Below are 20,347 nucleotides of genomic sequence, written 5' to 3'. Positions count from 1 at the left end.
CAAAAACAGTCCAAAATAAAATCTAAATCTAAAATGTAAATAATTTCCACGAGGAGCACTACTTGAATACTACAATATTTACTTCCTTGCCAATACTACACAGTCCTATAAGGTAGACGAAACAAAGATGTAAACACTAATATACTGACAAATTGACATGATCCCTCTGTGAAGCAGCATATTATAATTAGAGTTCTTTGTTCTGTCTGATGTAGGCTAACAAAATCTGTTTCAGTCTCAACCTGCAATCTTTTCCAACGGCGTCAATGCACCCAATCAACACACACTTCCTGTGACAGCTGGACCAATCATTGCTGTCCACGAGGTTCAGCTTCAGGGGGCGGGCACTGTCCATTTCGAACGACATTCTCCTTTGACCAATCAACTCTTGACAGTTGACAGGGGACGTCAGATATTCACCTTCGCTAACCAATCATCGACAGGGGAAGGCGGCTTTTTGCCCTGCAATAGGCCACGTGACCCTCCTCAGTAGTTCCCAGGCGGTCACATCGGCGAGCTGGAGGTGAGTAAAGAGACCGATAAATGTCACTTTTTACAGGGGAACACAGTGTCAGTACAATGTTTTCTAAGAAATGTCGCATTATTTATGTTGTCTGTACAGGAATTGTTTAGATAATGTCAATTTTAAGGCGTTAGAAATAAGGTTCCGTGTCTGCAGCATGCTGTTAGCATTAGGCTGAGTGGCTAACTGAGCCTAATTAACTAACTTACAGGTGAATTCAGCTAGCCAGTTAGCCTGCTGCCTTGGCCTTTATTAGCCTTTAATTTACTCATACATTAGATATTTAGCGATATATGTTTGTGAGACTGCTTATGTCGCGGTGAATGAAACTCTGCGTCTGTCTATTACAAGATATAAGTTTTCTTGGCTCGGCCCCTACTGACAGTTGTTTCGTAAGCAGTGTCGCAGCTAAGCTAAGCTAGCTGTCTCAACCGTGTTCGTAACGGAGGTTGTTCCAATGTGGACACTTGGAAGAGACTGAACTGATAAAGAAGGTAAATGGCAGTTAAAATGTAAATATGGAGCGATGTAGAGGACAGGTCGTTAAAAACTAAATGAATGAGTGTTTGTCAGAGGTGAGCTAGCACGCTAACTTCTTCTGTGGTCACGAGCCACAAGAGGCTCCATCATTACAAACCTAGCCAAATACAAACGCGGAGAACTTTATTTATAAACCTGAGAGATCGTCTGAAGACACTAAATATTCCAGGCTAAAAGGATATGAGGCTGCAACTAATGATTATTTGCATCCTGTCAATCAGTCATCACGATTAATCATTCACTTTTACAAATGGCTGAAATGTTGAAAACTACAATCACCCAATTAACAAGTGGATGTCTTCAGATGGACTTTCAGAGCAGTAGTCAAAAACCCAAAGATAATTCAGCCTTTGAAAATATGTCTTTGTTTACAGATTTCTTGTTTTCCCGTTAAGTAGTAAATTATTTTACTGAAAAGTTCAATGAAGTGTTGAAGCAAACCATTACAGAATAAATAATGAAATATTATTGAAATTGAAATTCAAAAACTATCAAGGGAAATTTTATTTTGATTTGCTTGTTCCAGATTCCAGTATTGAAGTAGTTATTAGTGGGAAACATCTAAAATAAATTACATCTGACAGCGACACATTTTATTTCATATAATACTGCACTGTAACTGCGATTCACTAGTAGTACACAGCAAGCCCCTTGTCAGAAAAATACAAAGCTAGATGACCCTCAGTGCAGGTCACAGGAGGTGTTAAACTGTTGGATGTGTACCTGCAGCGTCCCTCTGATGAAAACATTTATCTTCTAGAAATGAATTGTTGAAATAATGTAGTTCACATTTTGTTTCACTTCATCATTCAGTCTGACATCAACACCACATTGAATAGCTGAGAAAAATCTGAGATACTGACAGTGGTTCAAAGGTCTGGAACCGGGCTACACCAGCAGCCCAACTGAGTTCCATTTACAGTTGTAAGAAACAGGAAAGCAGCAAATCCTCACACGTGAGGAACTGAAAGCAGCTGTCATTAATGAGTGTTGGATCCAGGCTGTCAGGTGAAACCGACTGGTCCGACCGGTTCAACTTGCTGGATTCTCTCAGGATTCAGGGGGGGGTGTTGGACCACCGCCTGCTCTGATCCCAAGTGATTCAGACAGAAACCGGCTCTTCAGTTAGTTACTGTCCTGCAAATTACAGTAAGATTCCAAAGTTTAATGGACAACCACAGTGTGAAAATACGTTTTTCTAATGTTTCCGAATTGTTTTGAATATTGAAAACCATGAGAATTGTCATCATTTCACAATTCCTCACATTTTTCCAGCCCATAATTTTAAATATGCAGGAAGATGAGATGATATATTTGGGACATTTAATCCGACAGCATCATATGTAGGTAAAAACAGTGACAAATGTCTTTTTTTGAACAGCTTATTTTATGTTTTAAGGAAAGTGATAAAGGGGCCGATGAATGACAGATCTGTGGTTGAGAAACATGGTCAGTCATTCACTTTACGAAGGAATGGGGCTTCTCACTGTTTATTTCAGTTTAAATAGTAACCAGTCCATCCTGTCTGTCTGGTGCTGAGTTAACTGATGCAGGCAGATAAAGGCTCATTCCGCTCTTTAATTAACTGAAGCTGCTCACATTGTCAGTAGATTTATTTAAAATGTCTTAAAATCATCTCTACCCCAGAAATGACTTGAGAATTGAGTAATTAATCACTTATATTTTCCTAACGCAAAGTCAGACAAGGACTTAGCTTGAATAAAGTACAGTAGAATTTGATGATGCATCTTCAGTTACAGCAAATATTGTGTCATCTCACATTTAGTTGTAATAAAAATGACTTAAATTTAGCATTTCTCTGCTCTCAAACACTAAAAAACAGTGAAGCATTGAAACATTTTCAGGATCAAATGTGACTGTTATTGATAATGGATGCCTTTTCCTGTATGATTAGTAACTGTTCTTGTACCGAAGTATCTTGCAGGAGCATTTTTTCATAATTTTCAAATATTTCTCTGACATCTTGAAATACAACCTAGAATTAACCAAGTGTAGGATTTGATGTAGGAAATGTCTCATCAGAAAATAAGCACCAACATTGGTGCAGTAGTAGTTTTGTAGTACATTAACACGATCACGTTGATATATCAACATAGATCAACGTGATCATTTCTGGTGTTTAATTGTGAAAATGGCAAACATGTTACTAGTTCCAGCTTGTCCAATGTGAGGGCTTTCTGCTTTATATCAGTTATCTGAATACATTTTGGATTTAGACTGTTGGTTGATGATGTCACCTTGGACTCTGAGGACCTGATGTCTATCTACTAAACGAAACACATTTCATAGATTGACCAGTTAATGGAAAGAATAGCCTGCAGATGCATAACATAGTCTTTGTTAATGTTTAGTGACATAATCCAGTCATTCTTCAGAGAGTAGTGTGTTCCCTTATCAGATCCAGCTAGAAACCAGTGTTGTTCTCAGACAGTAAATCAGAGGAGCAGCAGATGTCCTGCAGGCTAAACTGACCAATATCAGATTAACTGTAACTCCAGTGCTGCTGGCAGCAACTTCAGCTGGTTTTACCGAACTGATTAAGATGATATAACAGCCAATCAGAGACCCTCTAAGCACTTGGATGTAGGAAAACCAACATGCTGCTCTTTCTCTCAGCCATAGAGCTCCACCATTGTCCAAAAACTATAACACATCAGTGAGCCACACTGTTGCTCTGCCGACATGTTCGTTCATTACCATGAACACACACACACACACACACACACTGTGGTTTATTCTGACATAGTCCCACACACACCATCCCGCTGCCACAAATACTCAGTAGAGCACCAAATGTGGATTAATCTGCTGCTGGAAATAGTCCCCAACAAATTGTTGATTTAAAAACTACAGTGAGCAACTGTTTGAGGAACGTGCTGAGCCAAACACCAGCCCAGAGTTTAATTTAGAACGAATACCCGCGTTTTAATTGCAATATTAGTCATGGTTAAAAAATTATCCTCAATTGAGCCCTAAATTATATCTTGCAGCTAAGAGCCACAGACAGGAAGTCTACAGCGTTCAGAGACAAATGAAAACATTGTTGGGTCGAGTCTGAACAGGAGATTTGTTGACATTACAAAGAGCAGCAAATAACATCAGACTGATTCTTTAAGCTTCAGCAAACATTGAAGAACTGAGAGTGTTGAGGGCTGAGAAGACAGCGGTGAGCGGTGATGGTGTTCTGTTTTCCTGCCTAATGGAGCCGATTCACCGGCACCTGAAGTTAAAATCTGTCTGACCAGCCAGCTACGGACGGTGTCGCATGTGTTTGTGCAGGTGACATGAAGTAGTGCAGAGTAAATGCAGTGAAACGGCCGTGAGCTTTCATCTCTCCATGTGGGATGTGATGATTTGAAATAAGGAATTACTTTTTTAAAATTAACATTAAAATGTTGTTTTTAACCTTTATTGAAGACACTTGATTGATAACATAAAGCGCCATAGACCGATTTATTGATGGCACTGGAGAGGATTTTTTATTTTATTTGCATGTATAAACAGCACAAGAGCCAGTCCAGCACCAGGACCTTGGACAAGGAAGAAACTTGGTCATGTAGCAGATTTCTGTTTGTTGGACTGTAGAGCTGCAACTAATGGTTATTGTAGTTATTGATTTAATCTGATTATTTTCTCGATTAATCACTTACAGTCGTCGTTTGGTCTGTCAGAAGGCAGAAAATGTGTTTTGTCAGAGCAACAATCCCAGAAAATAAAGTTTGTGGTGCAATATAATGGAAAAAAAGAGAAGCTCACAGCAAAGCAGCACAAACAAGCAAATGTTTACATTTTTGCTGGAACGATTGATCAGGTATCAGCTGTTGATCCAGTTATTGATTAAAGGACTCCTCCCACTCCTTACTGGTATATCTGTGAAGGTCTGTGGCTCTGCAGCTAATTCCCCCAAAGGCATGTGGGTGCCAGCCAGATGGCTTTGATGCTAAGCTAACAGCTAGTGCTGACGGCAGTCGTACTCATCTCTACGCTGCCAGCCTGTTAGCCAGGCATGCTAATCCTGCTGCAGGTTAATCTGATTAGGCTGGTAGTCTGCTGAGTGAGATGTGTAGCAGGTTAGCAGTCTCATCTGAAGACCAGAGAACTGCCGGATCAGGTTTTATTGTCTCCTTTTACACATGAAGAGCTGATAAGATGTATCTGCCTGCATTCATGTGTCCTTTGTGACAAATGTTCTATAGGTCAGTATTCTTCTAGCTGATCAGAGTGGCGAGAGATTATTTTAGGGTATGCTGAAGGGTTCCTCCACACAGATCTGTGATGCTGTCGGCTTTAAATTAGTGCATTAACTTATTTTGTGTACTCTGTGATAAAATGCATGAGATTATTTTCTTAACCCTGTTTTCTAAGTGAAGTGAGGATGCTGGTTTGAATGACGATTTTAAAGTGTGTGTGTGTGTGTTGTGGGGTGCTGCAGTAATCCCGGGGGGTGTAATCTCATTAAGGTTAACGGACCTGAGGGTGCTGCTTTGTCACCATGGCGATAGATGAGCGCTAGGGCAGCACAGGTTAACAACGTGACGCGAGCGCCGCTTGTTTTTTCTGATGAGCAGTCGGAGCTGTTAATAGACAAACCCACGGAGAGTTTGTCGAGCTTTAAAATGCAACAGGGAATATGAACAGTTGTCAAACATCAATACAACATGTGTACAGTGATGCCAGTTAACCTGGGACCTGCTCTTCCTATGTGGATTTTTTTTGTTCTTTGAAGCAGGTTTAAAATCCATCTGGACCTGTCGTCAGAGGAACAAGTCCTGAAACCCAAACTGGCAGAAGTGCAGCTTATTGACAGTTAGCTCGATCACGAGCGAGACACTTGGACCATATGTCAACCCTAACCCATATGTCACTGTTGTGCTCTCTTAAATTTATAATAAGAGTTTTGATGTAATTATGAATTCAGAAGAGAACATGCAGGTAATTAGCAAACCTTACATCTTAATTTATAAATGATAGAATTAGATTAGACTTTATTGATCTCACAATGGAGAAATTCATTCATACAGAAGCTGTTCAGAACACAAGCATCTACAGCAAGTTATAGTTTGAGAAACGCTGACTGTTAAAAGGCCAGTGAAGCCAGAGCACATGACATTTAATTTTACTTTAAAATGAGAATTTGTCTTTTAAAAACTAAAACGTATTAAATCACTAACTGCAGAACTGATTTTGAAGATATTTTAGGAAGGTTTTGCCTTCATGGCAGACTTATTATCACTTCAAAGTCTCTTGCGTGTCCGTCGAGAGCCTCCACCACTCATGCACCAAGACCTCTGGTAGTCTGACCACATTCACTGTGAACATTTGTGATCAATAATCAATCATTTATGTCCATGAATCTCTTCCCGTCCCAGCATGCACTGGGACAACTGATCATGATCAGCACTTTATTTCAGAATAAGAGCATAGTATTATTCAAAATAACATCCAGGCTCAGGAAATGAATCCTGAAGCTGCTTTCAAAGGAACGAATCAGCTGGATGAGAATGAACAGGGTTTTTTTACTCTGAAAACAACGACAAACAACAATGAGTTCAACCACATCTGAAGAACCGGGTCATGGTGAGAGTAAAAACAAACATGGAGCCAAACAGCTGGAACAGATGTGCTCACTCTCTCCTCCTCCTCCTCTCTGCAGACTATGGATCAGAGGGTTGGGTTGTTTGTTCTTCTGGCGGCAGGCCTCCTCTGCCTCAGTTTAGCCCCTGTCTCTCGGGCCGAGGACCTGGTTGAGGACATTCTGGGTGACGACATGGACGTGGAGGATGAGCTGGATCTGGGTTTGGCTGGAGCCGAGGAGGAGGAACTGGAGGATCTAGAAGGGGACATGCAGGATGAGGCTCCACCTGCCCCTAAAACTCCTCCTACACCGAAGGTAAGACTGCAAACAGCTCATTGGACCATTTTAACTGTCACTTATCAGAATGTGCACCAAAGACGTGAAACATCATGAAGAGCAAGACTTGCGGTTTTAGTTGTGTGTTTTTCCAGCGTTTGGTCTGAAAACTAAACTCCTTAAAACCACTAAACTCCAGATGGACTGCATTATTTGAATTCCTTCTGACCAACAGTAAACATCTCAAGTGTTTTCTGTCGTTTTTGTCGGAAGAAGAAAGTCAGAAGTTCTGCTTCAGCACCAAGAAGAACAAAATAAAATAAACATGTCTGTTGTGTCTCACTTTATCGTGACCACCCCTCTTTCTTCTTCTGCCCCTTCTGTGTCCAGGTGACCTACAAGGCTCCAGAGCCAATGGGGGAACATTTCATCGCAGAGTCTTTTGACCGGGGGACACTTGATGGGTGAGCACATGTAACTCGTGTGGTCTGTGCTCTCATCAGTCATGACTTCAGTTACAGTCCATCTTTACACCAGAACGGTCCGAGTGACCTGAAATGTTTTTGTTCTGCCTGTTTCCTCAAAGATGCTTGTGTCAGCTTCGGGTAGCTGAGGCTGTATCCCAGCATGCATTTAGCACCGACCAGCAGTGTTGGCAGTGTTTTAAAACTTTGATCAGGTGTGTTGGTAGCTAAACTACCTGTCTGTTGGCTTTCAGCTGGGTGGTGTCCAGCGCCAAGAAGGAGGATGCTGACGAAGACATCGCTAAGTATGATGGTGGGTACAGATCTACAAGGTCTAAACGTTCTACACAACATGCAGAAACACTGTATGATGACATGTTGATCTGCTACATGTAGAAAAAGTGCATGTTAACTAGTGAACAGCTGTAGTCTGTGTGAACTGCCGGCAGCTGAGCCTGATCAGCTGAAATGTCCCAAAAAGGCCACCATACTGAGCTAAAGTCTTGATCTGGTTGAAGTAGTAGTGTCTCCTCTCCTGGCTGTAGTTGTTGACAGGGACTGTGTATCGTGATGATGATGATGTCATGAACAGGTCAATGGGCGGTGGAGGAGATGAAGGACAGTAAACTGCCTGGAGATAAAGGTCTGGTCCTGAAGTCCCGAGCCAAACATCACGCCATCTCAGGCCAGCTGCTGCGTCCTTTCACCTTTGATACCATGCCCCTCATCGTCCAGTAAGAACAGCTTTCTCTTACGTGACGTCCGTCTGACTGACTGTGTTTATCTGTCAGACCTCTTCATCGCTCTCATCTCTGTGTTCAGGTATGAGGTGAACTTCCAATCCGGTATCGACTGCGGCGGCGCCTACGTCAAGCTGCTGACTCAGACCTCTGACCTCGACCTGGTCAGTTTGACTCATTTGCACACAGACACACACCTGCACAGGTTGCTCTTATTATTGTTACTGTACTGACAGCTGTGATGTAATAATGTTGACATATATTAATTCCTCAGAGGTTTACCCAAACTTATTCTGCATTCTCTGACTCTGTTCCACATTTTCCACAGAGTCAGAGAATGCAATTAGAGACTCCTACAGCAGCTAAATGCAGTCTGTGTGTTTCCTCAGGACCAGTTTGTGGATAAAACTCCGTACACCATCATGTTTGGACCCGACAAATGTGGAGAAGATTACAAACTGCACTTCATCTTCAGACACAAAAACCCCAAAACTGGAGTGTACGAAGAGAAACACGCCAAGAAACCCGACGCTGACCTGAGGACGTACTACACCGACAAGAAAACACACCTGTACACACTGGGTAAAACACACACACACACACTGGGTAAAACACACACACACACACCTGTACACACTGGGTAAAACACACACACACACACACCTGTACACACTGGGTAAAACACACACACACACACACACACCTGTACACACTGGGTAAAACACACACACACCTGTACACACTGGGTAAAACACACACACACACACCTGTACACACTGGGTAAAACACACACACACCTGTACACACTGGGTAAAACACACACACACACACCTGTACACACTGGGTAAAACACACACACACCTGTACACACTGGGTAAAACACACACACACACACCTGTACACACTGGGTAAAAAACACACACACACACACCTGTACACACTGGGTAAAACACACACCTGTACACACTGGGTAAAACACACACCTGTACACACACACACACACACACACACACACACTGGGTAAAACACACACAAAGACACACACCTGTACACACTGGGTAAAACACACACACACACACACACACCTGTACACACACACACACACACACACACACACACACACACACACTGGGTAAAACACACACACACACACACCTGTACACACTGGGTAAAACACACACACCTGTACACACTGGGTAAAACACACACACACACACACACACACACACACACACCTGTACACACTGGGTAAAACACACACACACACACACACCTGTACACACTGGGTCAAACACACACACACACACACCTGTACACACTGGGTCAAACACTCACGTTAATGACAGTCCAGGTGTGTAACTCTTCTCTGTCGCCCCCCAGTGGTGAACCCTGACAACACCTTTGAGGTGCTGGTGGATCAGACCGTGGTGAACAGCGGCAGCCTGCTGGCAGACGTGACCCCCCCTGTGAACCCCCCAGCTGAGATCGAGGACCCCGACGACCAAAAGCCAGAGGACTGGGACGAGAGGCCCAAGATCCAGGACCCCGCCGCCACCAAGCCCGAAGACTGGTCAGTACACACCGCCGGTTACCATGGAAACCAGAGAGGCGAGTTTAGTGCATTGTTAACTCTGTGTGTGTGTGTTTGTGTGTGTGTGTACAGGGATGAGGATGCTCCTGCCCAGATTCCAGATGAAGCTGCAGTCAAACCTGACGGCTGGCTGGATGATGAGCCAGAGTACATCGGAGACCCTGACGCCGTCAAACCTGAAGACTGGTGAGTCACAACATGGTAACCTTTGTCACACGCCCGAGGTCACTGATTGGCTGATTAGATAAATCTCCAGGCCCTGCTCTTGTGTCTCGCTCTGACTCTGTTCTTCCTGTCAATCAGGGACGAGGACATGGACGGCGAATGGGAGGCTCCTCAGATCCCTAACCCCGCCTGTGAGACCGCCCCCGGCTGCGGCGCCTGGAAACGACCAATGATTGACAACCCCAGCTACAAGGGCAAGTGGAAGCCCCCCATGATTGACAACCCCAACTACCAGGTGGGTTTAAACCCCTCCCATTTCAGGGAGTTTAGATGCAGCTGTAGATGATAACCAGGCGCAGTCGGTCGCAGTTTGACTAATTTTCCCGTGAAGGATCTTGACTGGAGCCCGCTTCTGTTCTCAGGGCATCTGGAAGCCGAGGAAGATCCCCAACCCCGAGTTCTTCGAGGACCAGCACCCGTTCAGGATGTCTCCGTTCAGCGCTCTGGGGCTGGAGCTCTGGTCCATGACCTCCGACATCTTCTTTGACAACTTCTTCATCACCAACGACCGCAACGCCGCTGATCGCTGGGCCGCCGACGGCTGGGGCCTGAAGAAGGCTGCCGAGGGCGCCGCTGAGGTGAGCGCAGGAAGGATGTTTGTCCAGAGCAGCTTTATGATTTACCACAAAGGCTGACGGCTCTTTATTCTCATTGTACGACAGGGTTGCACTATCAAATGCAGTCGCAGCCTCCTCCAAGTTACACACAACGAAAATATATCAAACCAACTGTTCAAGCATTTTAAATTAGAGTTAAATAAAAGAATAAAATAGAAAAGAGGATGAAAGTAACACTAAAAAGACAGAACAAACTACTGGAATATTGAGAAAACAATAACAAAAAAATTAAAATAAATGTATTAACATTAAAAATATGTATGCAGTGTATAAATTGTAAAAAAAATGCATGAGTTTCAGAGAATGAAAACATATTTTTGGTATAAATATCTGGAAATAGTTGGATTTTCTTATTCCAGTGACTCGCCTTACAAACACTATCTTGTGTTTGACAGACAGTGAACACACTCTCACAGTGTGAATGACGATGATGAAGTGAGACCGTGTCTCTGTCTGTTACGTTCTGATGAAACACATTAATATGACGACAGCAAATGAAGTTTATTCCATCAGATATTCCAGCTCCAGTCTAACTAAAACTCCCCCTAATGGAGAAAATCAGGATAACACCTTTAAAATTCAGTGAAGTTTGTCCTTCCATCGTAAACCAACTGCTCTGACCCTCAGAGATGATTTAGTCCTGTGGAGGACGCCGCGTCCACACACACACAGACAGAAAGTTTAGTAGGAGTCTCGTCTCAGTGACCATCAGACTGGAGTTCGCCGTCGTTGAGCATTTGTCGATGTTTTCGTGTCGTTCTAGCCTGGTCTGGCAGCTCAGATGCTGAATGCTGCCGAGGAGCGTCCATGGCTCTGGGTCGTCTACGTCCTCACGGTGGCTTTACCGCTCGTCCTCATCATTGTCTTCTGCTGCACCGGCAAGGTAACACACACACACACACACACACACACACACACGGTACTGTTAGCTGATAGCTAATAGCTGATAGCTCGGTCTTTGTGCGTGGAGGGAAGTGCAGCGATAAGATTAGAAGCTCAGGAGTCTGAAGTCTGAGGTCGGAGCTCCTGCACATCTCACTTTGTGCCTGGCTTGTCCTGTGAACCCCCCTGCAGCCTGTTATCAGTGCTGATGTCTCAGTGTGGTGTGTGTGACTGTCCACAGAGGTCATCGGGATCAGCTCAGGGTCAGTTGAGTCTCACCACCTTACAGGAAGAGTTTGACGAAGCCGGACGCCCCGCCCCCGCCTCCTCTGGCCCGGTGACTGACGCTGCTGCTGTTAGAGTAGCTTCGTGTGTGAAGCGTGTGTCTCTGTGCTGCGTCGTGTCTGTGGTGCCGTAGTCTAGACAGCAGTCTGCATTTGTGCCGGTTCTTGTGTTCACGAGTGCCTCGTCAGCAGTCACCAGCAGCAGCCGAAGCCACAGATACTGCAGCCATAACTGAGTGACCACAGAGGTTAACGAGCAGTTTGACTAATTTCAAACCCGTGGTGGACGGCAGTGAAGTCTAACTGTGTGCTGCACTAAATGCACATTAGAGGGACCTACTAGAGTCTTTTCATGCTGCTTTCTTCTTCTGCTCCACTGCATCACAGAGGGAAACATACAGAGCGTGAAGAGTTTGTAAAAGTTGTTAGTTGATTGACAGAAGATTATATTGATAATCATTTAGGATAACTTTGGTTTTTTACAACCTGGACCTTATTTGTAGCATTAAATACGACCATTTACTCCCCCAGACAACTTTGGTGGCATTTGGAGTCGTTTTGAAGAAATTAGCCCCAGAGGAGCGGCGCGTATATCCGTATAATGCGAGTACTCGGGGCATCCATGCAGCCTCTATATAACGCATAATCTGCAGAAACTTGTTCTTATTCCAATATTTTGTTCTGATATGCTGCTGCTATTCCCCTCCTATTTAATGCTACAAATAAGGTCCAGGTTGTAAAAAACTAAAGTTATCCTTTAAGTCATTTTTGATGGTTCAGCTTCTCAGATGTGAAGATTTGCTGCTTTTCCTGTGAATTCAGTCACTCTGCTGAGTGAAGGATTGTTAGTGGAGTTTAAAATGCAGGACTTCAGCTGAGGACCTTTGTTGGACGTCCTCAGATTTCCGTCTGTCTCTGCTGTCGCTGTTTATAGCATCAGTCTTTGAGAAGCATTGATCAGCTGTTCTGCTGCAGAATAAAGATGCATGAGACAAACATGGACATTAATCAGCTGGTTTTAAGTGGAGGAAGCATGCAGACCTGTTTTGTTTTTGTCTTTGAGTCTCTAGATTCATCTTTAAGGTCAAAATGTGGCTTTTAGAAGTCATGAGCTGCAGATTTCTCCGTCTGTGTGTCTGTGAAGTTGAACTGAACTGGTTTCCTGTTTGTTGTGCAGAAGAAGAGCCCAGCGACGCCGGCGGCAGAGTACAAGAAGACAGATGAAGCTCAGCCTGACGTGAAGGAGGAGGAGGAAGAGGAGGAGGAGGAGGAGAAGGCTGAAGAGGCTGAAGAGGCAGAGAAGAGCAGTCCAGGTTGCTGTGATTTCAGAGAACTTGTTATTTCCTCTGGTGTCCTGCTGTCGTCACCGCTGGTCTCATTGATTCAATCTTTTTTCTTTCAGTGGCAGAAGAGAAGAGTGACGGAGAGGAGAGCCCTGCAGAGAAAGAGGAAGAGGGAGCTGAGAAGGAGGAAGAGAAGGAGGCGACAGGTGACGAGGTGAGGACAAAAGATGCTTAGGGCCAAAACGTTGAGGTGTCTGCAGTGTCGTATCAGTGTGATGCTGCATTCAGGTGCATCTCTGTTTGGAATGTTCATGGTCCTTTGGTTTGTAGTAAATGACAGCTCTGTGGAGTTATTTACAAGCAGCTTGATCATTTCAGTCTGGGTGGTCTGATTAAAATGATATCTGTATCACAATGTAAGAAAAGTCATTAGAAAGTTTCCAAACTGCTGTTCAAAGCCGTGAAATATGTTCCACTGTTTTCTGCTACGAGTCCCAGCTCCTCATGTGAAGAGTCACTTGTTTTTCGTTTTTAATTGAAACCGACACAGAGGCAATCATCTGAATAACACATCTCTGGAACAATATGACATGATTGTGCCTGATGTTTCTAGACAGTATTAATTAAATTGCTCAGCTGTAGGTTTTGTGAATGTATCTGGTTTATGCTGCTGGTTTAAAGGTCTAAAATGACAGAGCTGCCTTTTCAGTGTTACACCTGAACTCCTCTCCACAAGTAAAGACACATTTATACATTTCTGTATAAATGTAGTCCAGTATAACCAGTATAATTCATTTTCAGATTGAACGTTGTAGAAAAGATGCAGGTGTTAAAGATGGTGTGGCCACGGGGGTATTCACACATCATTCCAACAGTCACACCAGATCAAAGGACATTCAACACAGATTTATGTTTCATGTGTTCATGTGTTTGTAGCAGTTTGTGAAGCAGTAAAACCACTTGCAGCATGTGGCTCCTGCAGCTGAACCTAATGTGCTTCTGTTCATAGAAGAGTTGATGTAGATGGAAATGCCTTCAGTCTGTCACTTAAGTGGAAAATACTGTAGTTTTTCAGAATTTCCTGATAGACTCATATGAATGAATGAATGAATGAATGAATGGTTTTTCTTACTCAGCTGCTCGTAACAAAGTTCTGAACAGCAGCAGCATTAGATTGAGTGCTGGTTGAGCAGCTGATAATGGGATGGAAAGGCTTTGGATGTCATACTTCATGTTTTCTTGGAGGAATAAAATGAACGTGAACATTTTTCTCTGGTTATCTGTGTAGAAGTTGGAGGACGACGTTCTGCGGAGATCTCCCAGGAACAGGAAGGTCAGAAGGGACTGATATCTCTGAAACCACAGCCCTGACCTCAACACCCCCCTACCCCCACCCACCCCCCAGAATGCCCCCCCTCCCTCCCCTTCTTCTACTCCTCTGCTCCGAGGTGATGAAGCCTAAATGGAACCCGTCTGAAGCAGTGAAGCCGACAGGAAACTAATCAAGACCTCCAATATGGACGCCTGATGATGATTACGATGGTGATGATGATTCCAGTGTGAGCAGGACTGAGTTAGTGTGATTAAAAAGGATTTTTGTTTTCGAAAGAGATTAACTGAGATTAACTAAAACTTCCTGCATCATTCCTTAACAACACCTGAGCAGCAAGCCACGGGATCAACTCGGTCCGTCCCGTCTGACGCACCGCCCGCTGCTCACCGCCCGGCGCCACCTTGAGCTAACAAGTTCCCCGCCCTACCAACAGCTTGCTAATTAGCTCTCAGCAGCTTGCTAATCAGTGTCCTGACAGATGGATGTTTGGGTATCAACACCCACTAGTTATTTTACAATCTGAGCTAGCCTACCATGATCCTGCTTGGGCTACTAACACATTGCTAGCCTATCTTAATAATTAAGCCATGAGCCGTTAAGATTATCCTGCAGTCAGAGGATTACCCAACCATAAATCCTGTTAAATAGGCTACCAATAGGCTGCTGGTAAGACCGCTAATTGGGTACTGATTGATAAACTGTGGAATTCACCAACCAAATGTCTTGACAATTACCTAGCAACAACATGCTAATTAGCCCACAAATATTGTTATTAACTTTAAAGCAACTATCTAGTGTGCCAGGCTAGCAACTAGCTTGGAAGCAACGCGTAAAATTCACCTGCTTACACTTGATTTATTAGCCTTTGGGGAGTCTGGAAATTTATTATCCTGAAAATGGTTTGGGAATTGGCTCACCAAAAGTATTGCTAATTGGTCTCCTAGCCTGCTAATTAGCTCATGAGCAAATTGGTAGTAATTTGGCTACTTGTACTGCAATTTTAAGTAGCAACTAACATCCTACTTGATTACAGTCTGCTGATTAGGGTAACAGCAGGCTGCTAACAAGGCTACAATAATTCTAATTTACTTACCAACAACTGGCTAATTAGCTGGCTTAAAGCTAATTCACCTACTAACTAGGCTTGTTAGCCTTCCTAGATTTTACACATTAGCTAGCTAGCATCTTTAAGTAACCCACAGTTTAGTGATTTGCCAAAGGAGGCAACAGCTAATATTTAAAAAAGAAAACGGATGACACACTCCAGATGGCACAAGTTTTCAACAACATTTTCTTGTCATTTACTTTTTCCTAAAGCTGTTGGCTCCATGTTAGCTCCATGTTAGCTCCATGTTAGCTCCATGTTAGCTCCATTTCAAACACACAGTGCTCATGTTTTCTCCCCTGAACAAGTCTCCTCAGTATTTCTGCTGTTTTTTTGTCCTGATGGTAGCAGGGAAGGTCAGAGGTCAACCAGGCTGAAGCTCTTAGAGCTGGATTTAAGTGTTGATGTAGCCGTCAGTCAAAGGTGAGTGACAGGTGTTTGTTGTCTGGCCTTGAGGTGGATCTTGTCAGATCGATCCTGACTGAGCGTGTTGATTACTGGCAGCAGCAGATGAGCTTCTGACACCAAAAACCTGTTAACAAGATAGGAAAACCTCATATGTCCAGTTGATGTTTTGGTGTTGTTATGAACAGAACTTTGGAGATATGAGGTTTTCACTCTCCATTATTGTAGACTTTTATTCCAGCGGCTCCTGCAGTCATCGGCCCCCCTCCCTCCTTTCTTTGTGAGATTTCAGTCCGAACAAACACGACAGCAGCTCGTATCATTGGTTGGTTCTTCCTGTCCACTTTACTGTCCTTGTCCATTTAGACATTTTGGTCCCTGAGTTTTGCCTGTCAGGGAGATACAGATCCTGACTCCTGCAGAGAGTTTGGCATGCTCTGAGGTGGTTTCTCTCCTGACATTTCAGTTTCAGACTTTTGTTGTGAAAATGCCTGCACTTCCAGGTGTTTCCTGCTTTCTTTACCTTCTACTTCTATTGGTTCTGTTGCAAACCATTTCACCTTCAAACGTTGCCGTGTTTAAGTTCCTTGAGTCCGTAAAGTGAGCTGCTGACGTCTTTGTTTGGACCTGAACCTCGTCGTGTCAGCAGGTGGACAGACACCCAGTCCCTCTTTCATCGACCCCATATGAAAAGAAAAAGGCACTAAGGGAAAAACTCAGGCGCTTACTCTCACACCTGTCCACCTGCAGCACCTCCAAACCTCCACCAATCACAGACGCCCTCCGAAATGAATCCTGAATCCATGTTGGAGTTTAGCCCCATGTTTAAAAGAGATGGCACTTGAGCGCGAGAGTTGATTCCGAACCTTGGAAATATAATCTCAACTCAAGGCTCACTTACTAGTTTTCCTCCAGAGCTTGAAGCTACATCTCCTGGCGTTCACTGAGGGAGCTGAGCAGACTGTCTACTGACGACTGAGACGCAGTTAAAAGCTCCAGGAAAGTCTGGTGAGTGGACCTTGAGTTGAGTCAAAGCAGAAACTCAGAATCCATCGAGAGGAGCAGAACAGCCAGTCGGATTTAACGGGTAGCGTATGTCGTTACCACAGTAACCACAGGTGTCGCCAAAATCAACCAGAATTGAAAGCTTCAGGATTATAACTTGAGCCAGTGTAGTTGTCATCGCCTGCTGTCAGCAGAGATGGTTCCCAGTCACACCTGAACACAGTGCAAGCGTACGCAAAGCAGAAAAACTGCTCGCTCTGCTGTCAGTCTGTCCGTTTGTTCAACACTTAACTACTGACCAGGTTTACATCAGTGATGGGGGTGAACCCTGACCTCTTCTAGTGCAACCATCAGGACAAAATTTCCAATTTTCTCTCCACTTGTGGTGAAACTCTCAGAAGGATGTTGTGATCATGAGAAAATCATGAACTTTCATTCATCTTGAAGTATGATGACGACGACGATGATGATGATGATGATGATGATGATGATGATGCAGAATCGACCAGGTGAGGACACAGGATGACGTTCTGTGAAGAGGCAGTGACTTTCTGACTCTGACATCACGGTGACTGAGAGCGTCAACGTACAGTCGGAGAGTTCGCCAATAAAACCTGAAGTCAAACTGCTTTTGGGAATCTGAACGTGAAAAAAAAAAAAAAGGAACTCCATTGGTCGAGTGTTGTAGCCGCGAGGTGACTGCTTATGTGTCTTTTCATCCTTGTTGTATCATACAGTTTTCCAGACAGTTAAACGACTGAACTTCTGTCAAAGATCAGTTTTCTGTCCATTTAATTCAGGTCAGCATTGGCTCTTCCCACCAATCATGAGTAAGCTCTGTAGTGACGGGGGGCCGGGGTTCGACGGGCGGTTGGCCGGTAAACGGTGAGCGAGGAAAAGGCCGGAACTGATGTGTTTTAAGAGTCTGACGTGTTTGTCTCTCTGGCTGTTGGTGAGTTCAGATTTTGGGCCTCGAGGTGAACTGGAGGTCCCTGCTTCCATGTCAGGTGACCTTTAACCTTTATTTTCTCCTGTTAGGGTAAACACGAGCTAGTTAAACTCTACTGCTTTTAGTCTTGTTCTTTTTTTTCTGTGTTGTCGCTCTAAAGTTAAAGTGTCGGTATGTGATGCTTCAGGACAAATCGCCTCCAGCAGCAGCTCTACATTCCCATCGAGAATGTACGTCTGAGCCACGCTCTCCATCATCTCCCGTCTCTTTAGTCCAGATGAGTTTTGTTTTCTCTGGTCGCGTCTGGTGGAAGCTGCCTCGCTAACAGACTGTAGACTGAACACTGTATCTGCTGGTGAAACTTTACATGACTCTGTAACTCTGTACTTTTTATTTTGTTGACCGTGTGTTTGAACTAAACGTAACTGTTGGCCCCGCCTGTTTCTGATGTGTACACTATGTAGAGAGATGGACCTGCTGACGCACCACAGGAAGGTCCAGCTTTGAATAGAAATACTGTGATGATGGAGCCTGATGTGTGTGCGGACAAGCAGTCAACATTTGTTTTGATGAATAAAAAGGCCAAATGGAAACTGAACGAGAGTCTGGAGACTGTTTTTAATGTTTCTCGCATTAGTTTCACAGAGTCGACTGCAGGTGAAGCTGACGATGTGCAAAATGTTGAAGTATGAAAGTAAAAATACTTTCTGGGCAGAATGGGTCCTTTCAGAGAGTTTTATTATGATGTATATGGAATAGTATTACTGATGCCTCGACCTGTAAGCAGCATTTTAATGGAGCACATTTTAACTGCTTCACATACTGTTGGATAGTTTAATCTATAGGACAGTCTCATATTCATCATGTTTTGTTTGTAATATCTTAACCAGTAGAGTAACTCCAGCTGTCAGATAAATATAGTGGCGTACAAAGTAAAAATGACCCTTATGAAATGTAGTGGAGAAGGAAAAAAGTAGAATAAAACTGATAGGCTCAAAGTAAAAGCACCCCAAATGTGTACTGATGTCCTGCACCAGTTACTGTGGATCAGAGGCTCCGATGCTTGAAATCCTCTTTGCCTTTCGGTCTCTCTGCTGTCGGGTGGAGCACGTTTAAAGTTGTGATATCGTTTTGGAAACATTTTTGTCAGACGTCAACCTGACTGAACCATCTGCAGCATTCAGATGAAGCATATTTATGGGGCAAAAAACAAAAAACGAGACCTTTTGAGGTGGTTTCCTCCCAGTAAATTAAAGGCAAAGACATTTCTCAACATATGGAAGAGCTTCAAAGGTACGCATATTTTCTGATGTATTTTAGTCTCCGAGGGCTCGCTGAACAGAACAATGTACATAACTGCAAAAAGTCTGTGACTTACTCATTTTTTAAAATGACCTCTACCAATCAGTTGAAATGTCTATTGTAAAACTTTTTTTTGCTATATTATCTGATTATAAACTGTTCATATAAACATTTGAATATTTTTCCATCTAATGTTATATCAGTGAGAACCCAGCTCATTATTGTACCAGTTTCAGTAACATATCATTTCTTATGAGGTTTCATACCTAAGATGGGAGGTGTAGTTTATGTGTGGATTTGAACAATAGCACAGAATTGATTACAGTGATGAGTGTCCACAGCACAGCTGCAGATGTCTATGGAAGCTCATATCTGCCAGAAAAACATTAGCAGGAATAAAAAAGACTTCTCATGGTACGTTTGAATGACTAACTCAGCATTTTTATGCTGACCACAGTGGCTTTTTTTTATGGCTCAAGTCTATTTTTTTCTGCTTGTGTAGTGAGTGATGATATCATGCTTGCAAGGTCAAAATTAGGAGCCACAATTTGTGTTTCAAAATATTTGCTGAAAAACTAGCTTTTAAGTGACAACTTTTTAATTCCACGAAGTTAACTAGCGTAGGTTCGACACGCGTCCTGTAATGTGTTGATGTACCTTAAGGCCACATTATGAAATAACTGTTTATTATCTTGACTTAGAATGCCACATTTTTTTTTACTTTTAAATGTTTAATTTTGACTTTGCATTTTATCATGTCTTAAAAGTCAGAATTTTGCCTCTATAGCTCATTTTGAGTGAACTTATTTTAACTTATTCTAATGACCCATCTAATCATAATATGCACAAAAAGTCTCAGTGTCACGTTTAAGCTTCTCAGAAACAGCATTCAAAGAAACCTTTAAAATAAATGAAAAATACAACAGAACTGTGATTTACGCGACAGCAAGCTAACCCGGAAGTGGGCGGGACTTTAGCTTGTTACTGATTGTGACTATTAGAACTCTGTTTTCTCCGCCGCGACAGCGCGAATGTGCAGTTTGATCACCAGCAATGAAAGTTTCTTTTTGTTGTCAGTTATTCTTTACTTCCGACTGATTTTCCATGACTCCTTGCAGGGCATGGCGCTGAATCGCCAAGTTCTCCTTAAATACCCGCTGTTAATTGGCTGTCTCTACTGTCAATCATCAGTGAGGCGGGATCAGGGACATTGCTCCTGTCGCTGAT

General features: G+C 43.3%; 1 protein-coding gene across 1 annotated transcript; it reads left to right on the top strand.

The window, feature by feature from the left end:
- Positions 1 to 463: 463 nt before the first annotated feature.
- canx (calnexin) lies at positions 464 to 18,416 on the top strand. The gene is made up of 15 exons (XM_041943995.1): positions 464 to 523; positions 6,738 to 6,974; positions 7,326 to 7,399; positions 7,654 to 7,712; positions 7,992 to 8,133; positions 8,222 to 8,303; positions 8,529 to 8,721; positions 9,520 to 9,709; positions 9,803 to 9,916; positions 10,034 to 10,190; positions 10,318 to 10,533; positions 11,336 to 11,455; positions 12,916 to 13,051; positions 13,141 to 13,235; positions 14,310 to 18,416. The coding sequence occupies exons 2-15, from the start codon at positions 6,741 to 6,743 to the stop codon at positions 14,367 to 14,369; spliced, it is 1,872 nt and encodes a 623-aa protein (XP_041799929.1). The 5' UTR covers positions 464 to 523; positions 6,738 to 6,740; the 3' UTR covers positions 14,370 to 18,416.
- Positions 18,417 to 20,347: the final 1,931 nt, after the last annotated feature.

Source organism: Chelmon rostratus, chromosome 9 (genome assembly GCF_017976325.1).
Source record: "Chelmon rostratus isolate fCheRos1 chromosome 9, fCheRos1.pri, whole genome shotgun sequence".
NCBI lineage: Eukaryota > Metazoa > Chordata > Actinopteri > Chaetodontiformes > Chaetodontidae > Chelmon > Chelmon rostratus.
This window is presented reverse-complemented; position numbering and strand designations above follow the sequence as displayed.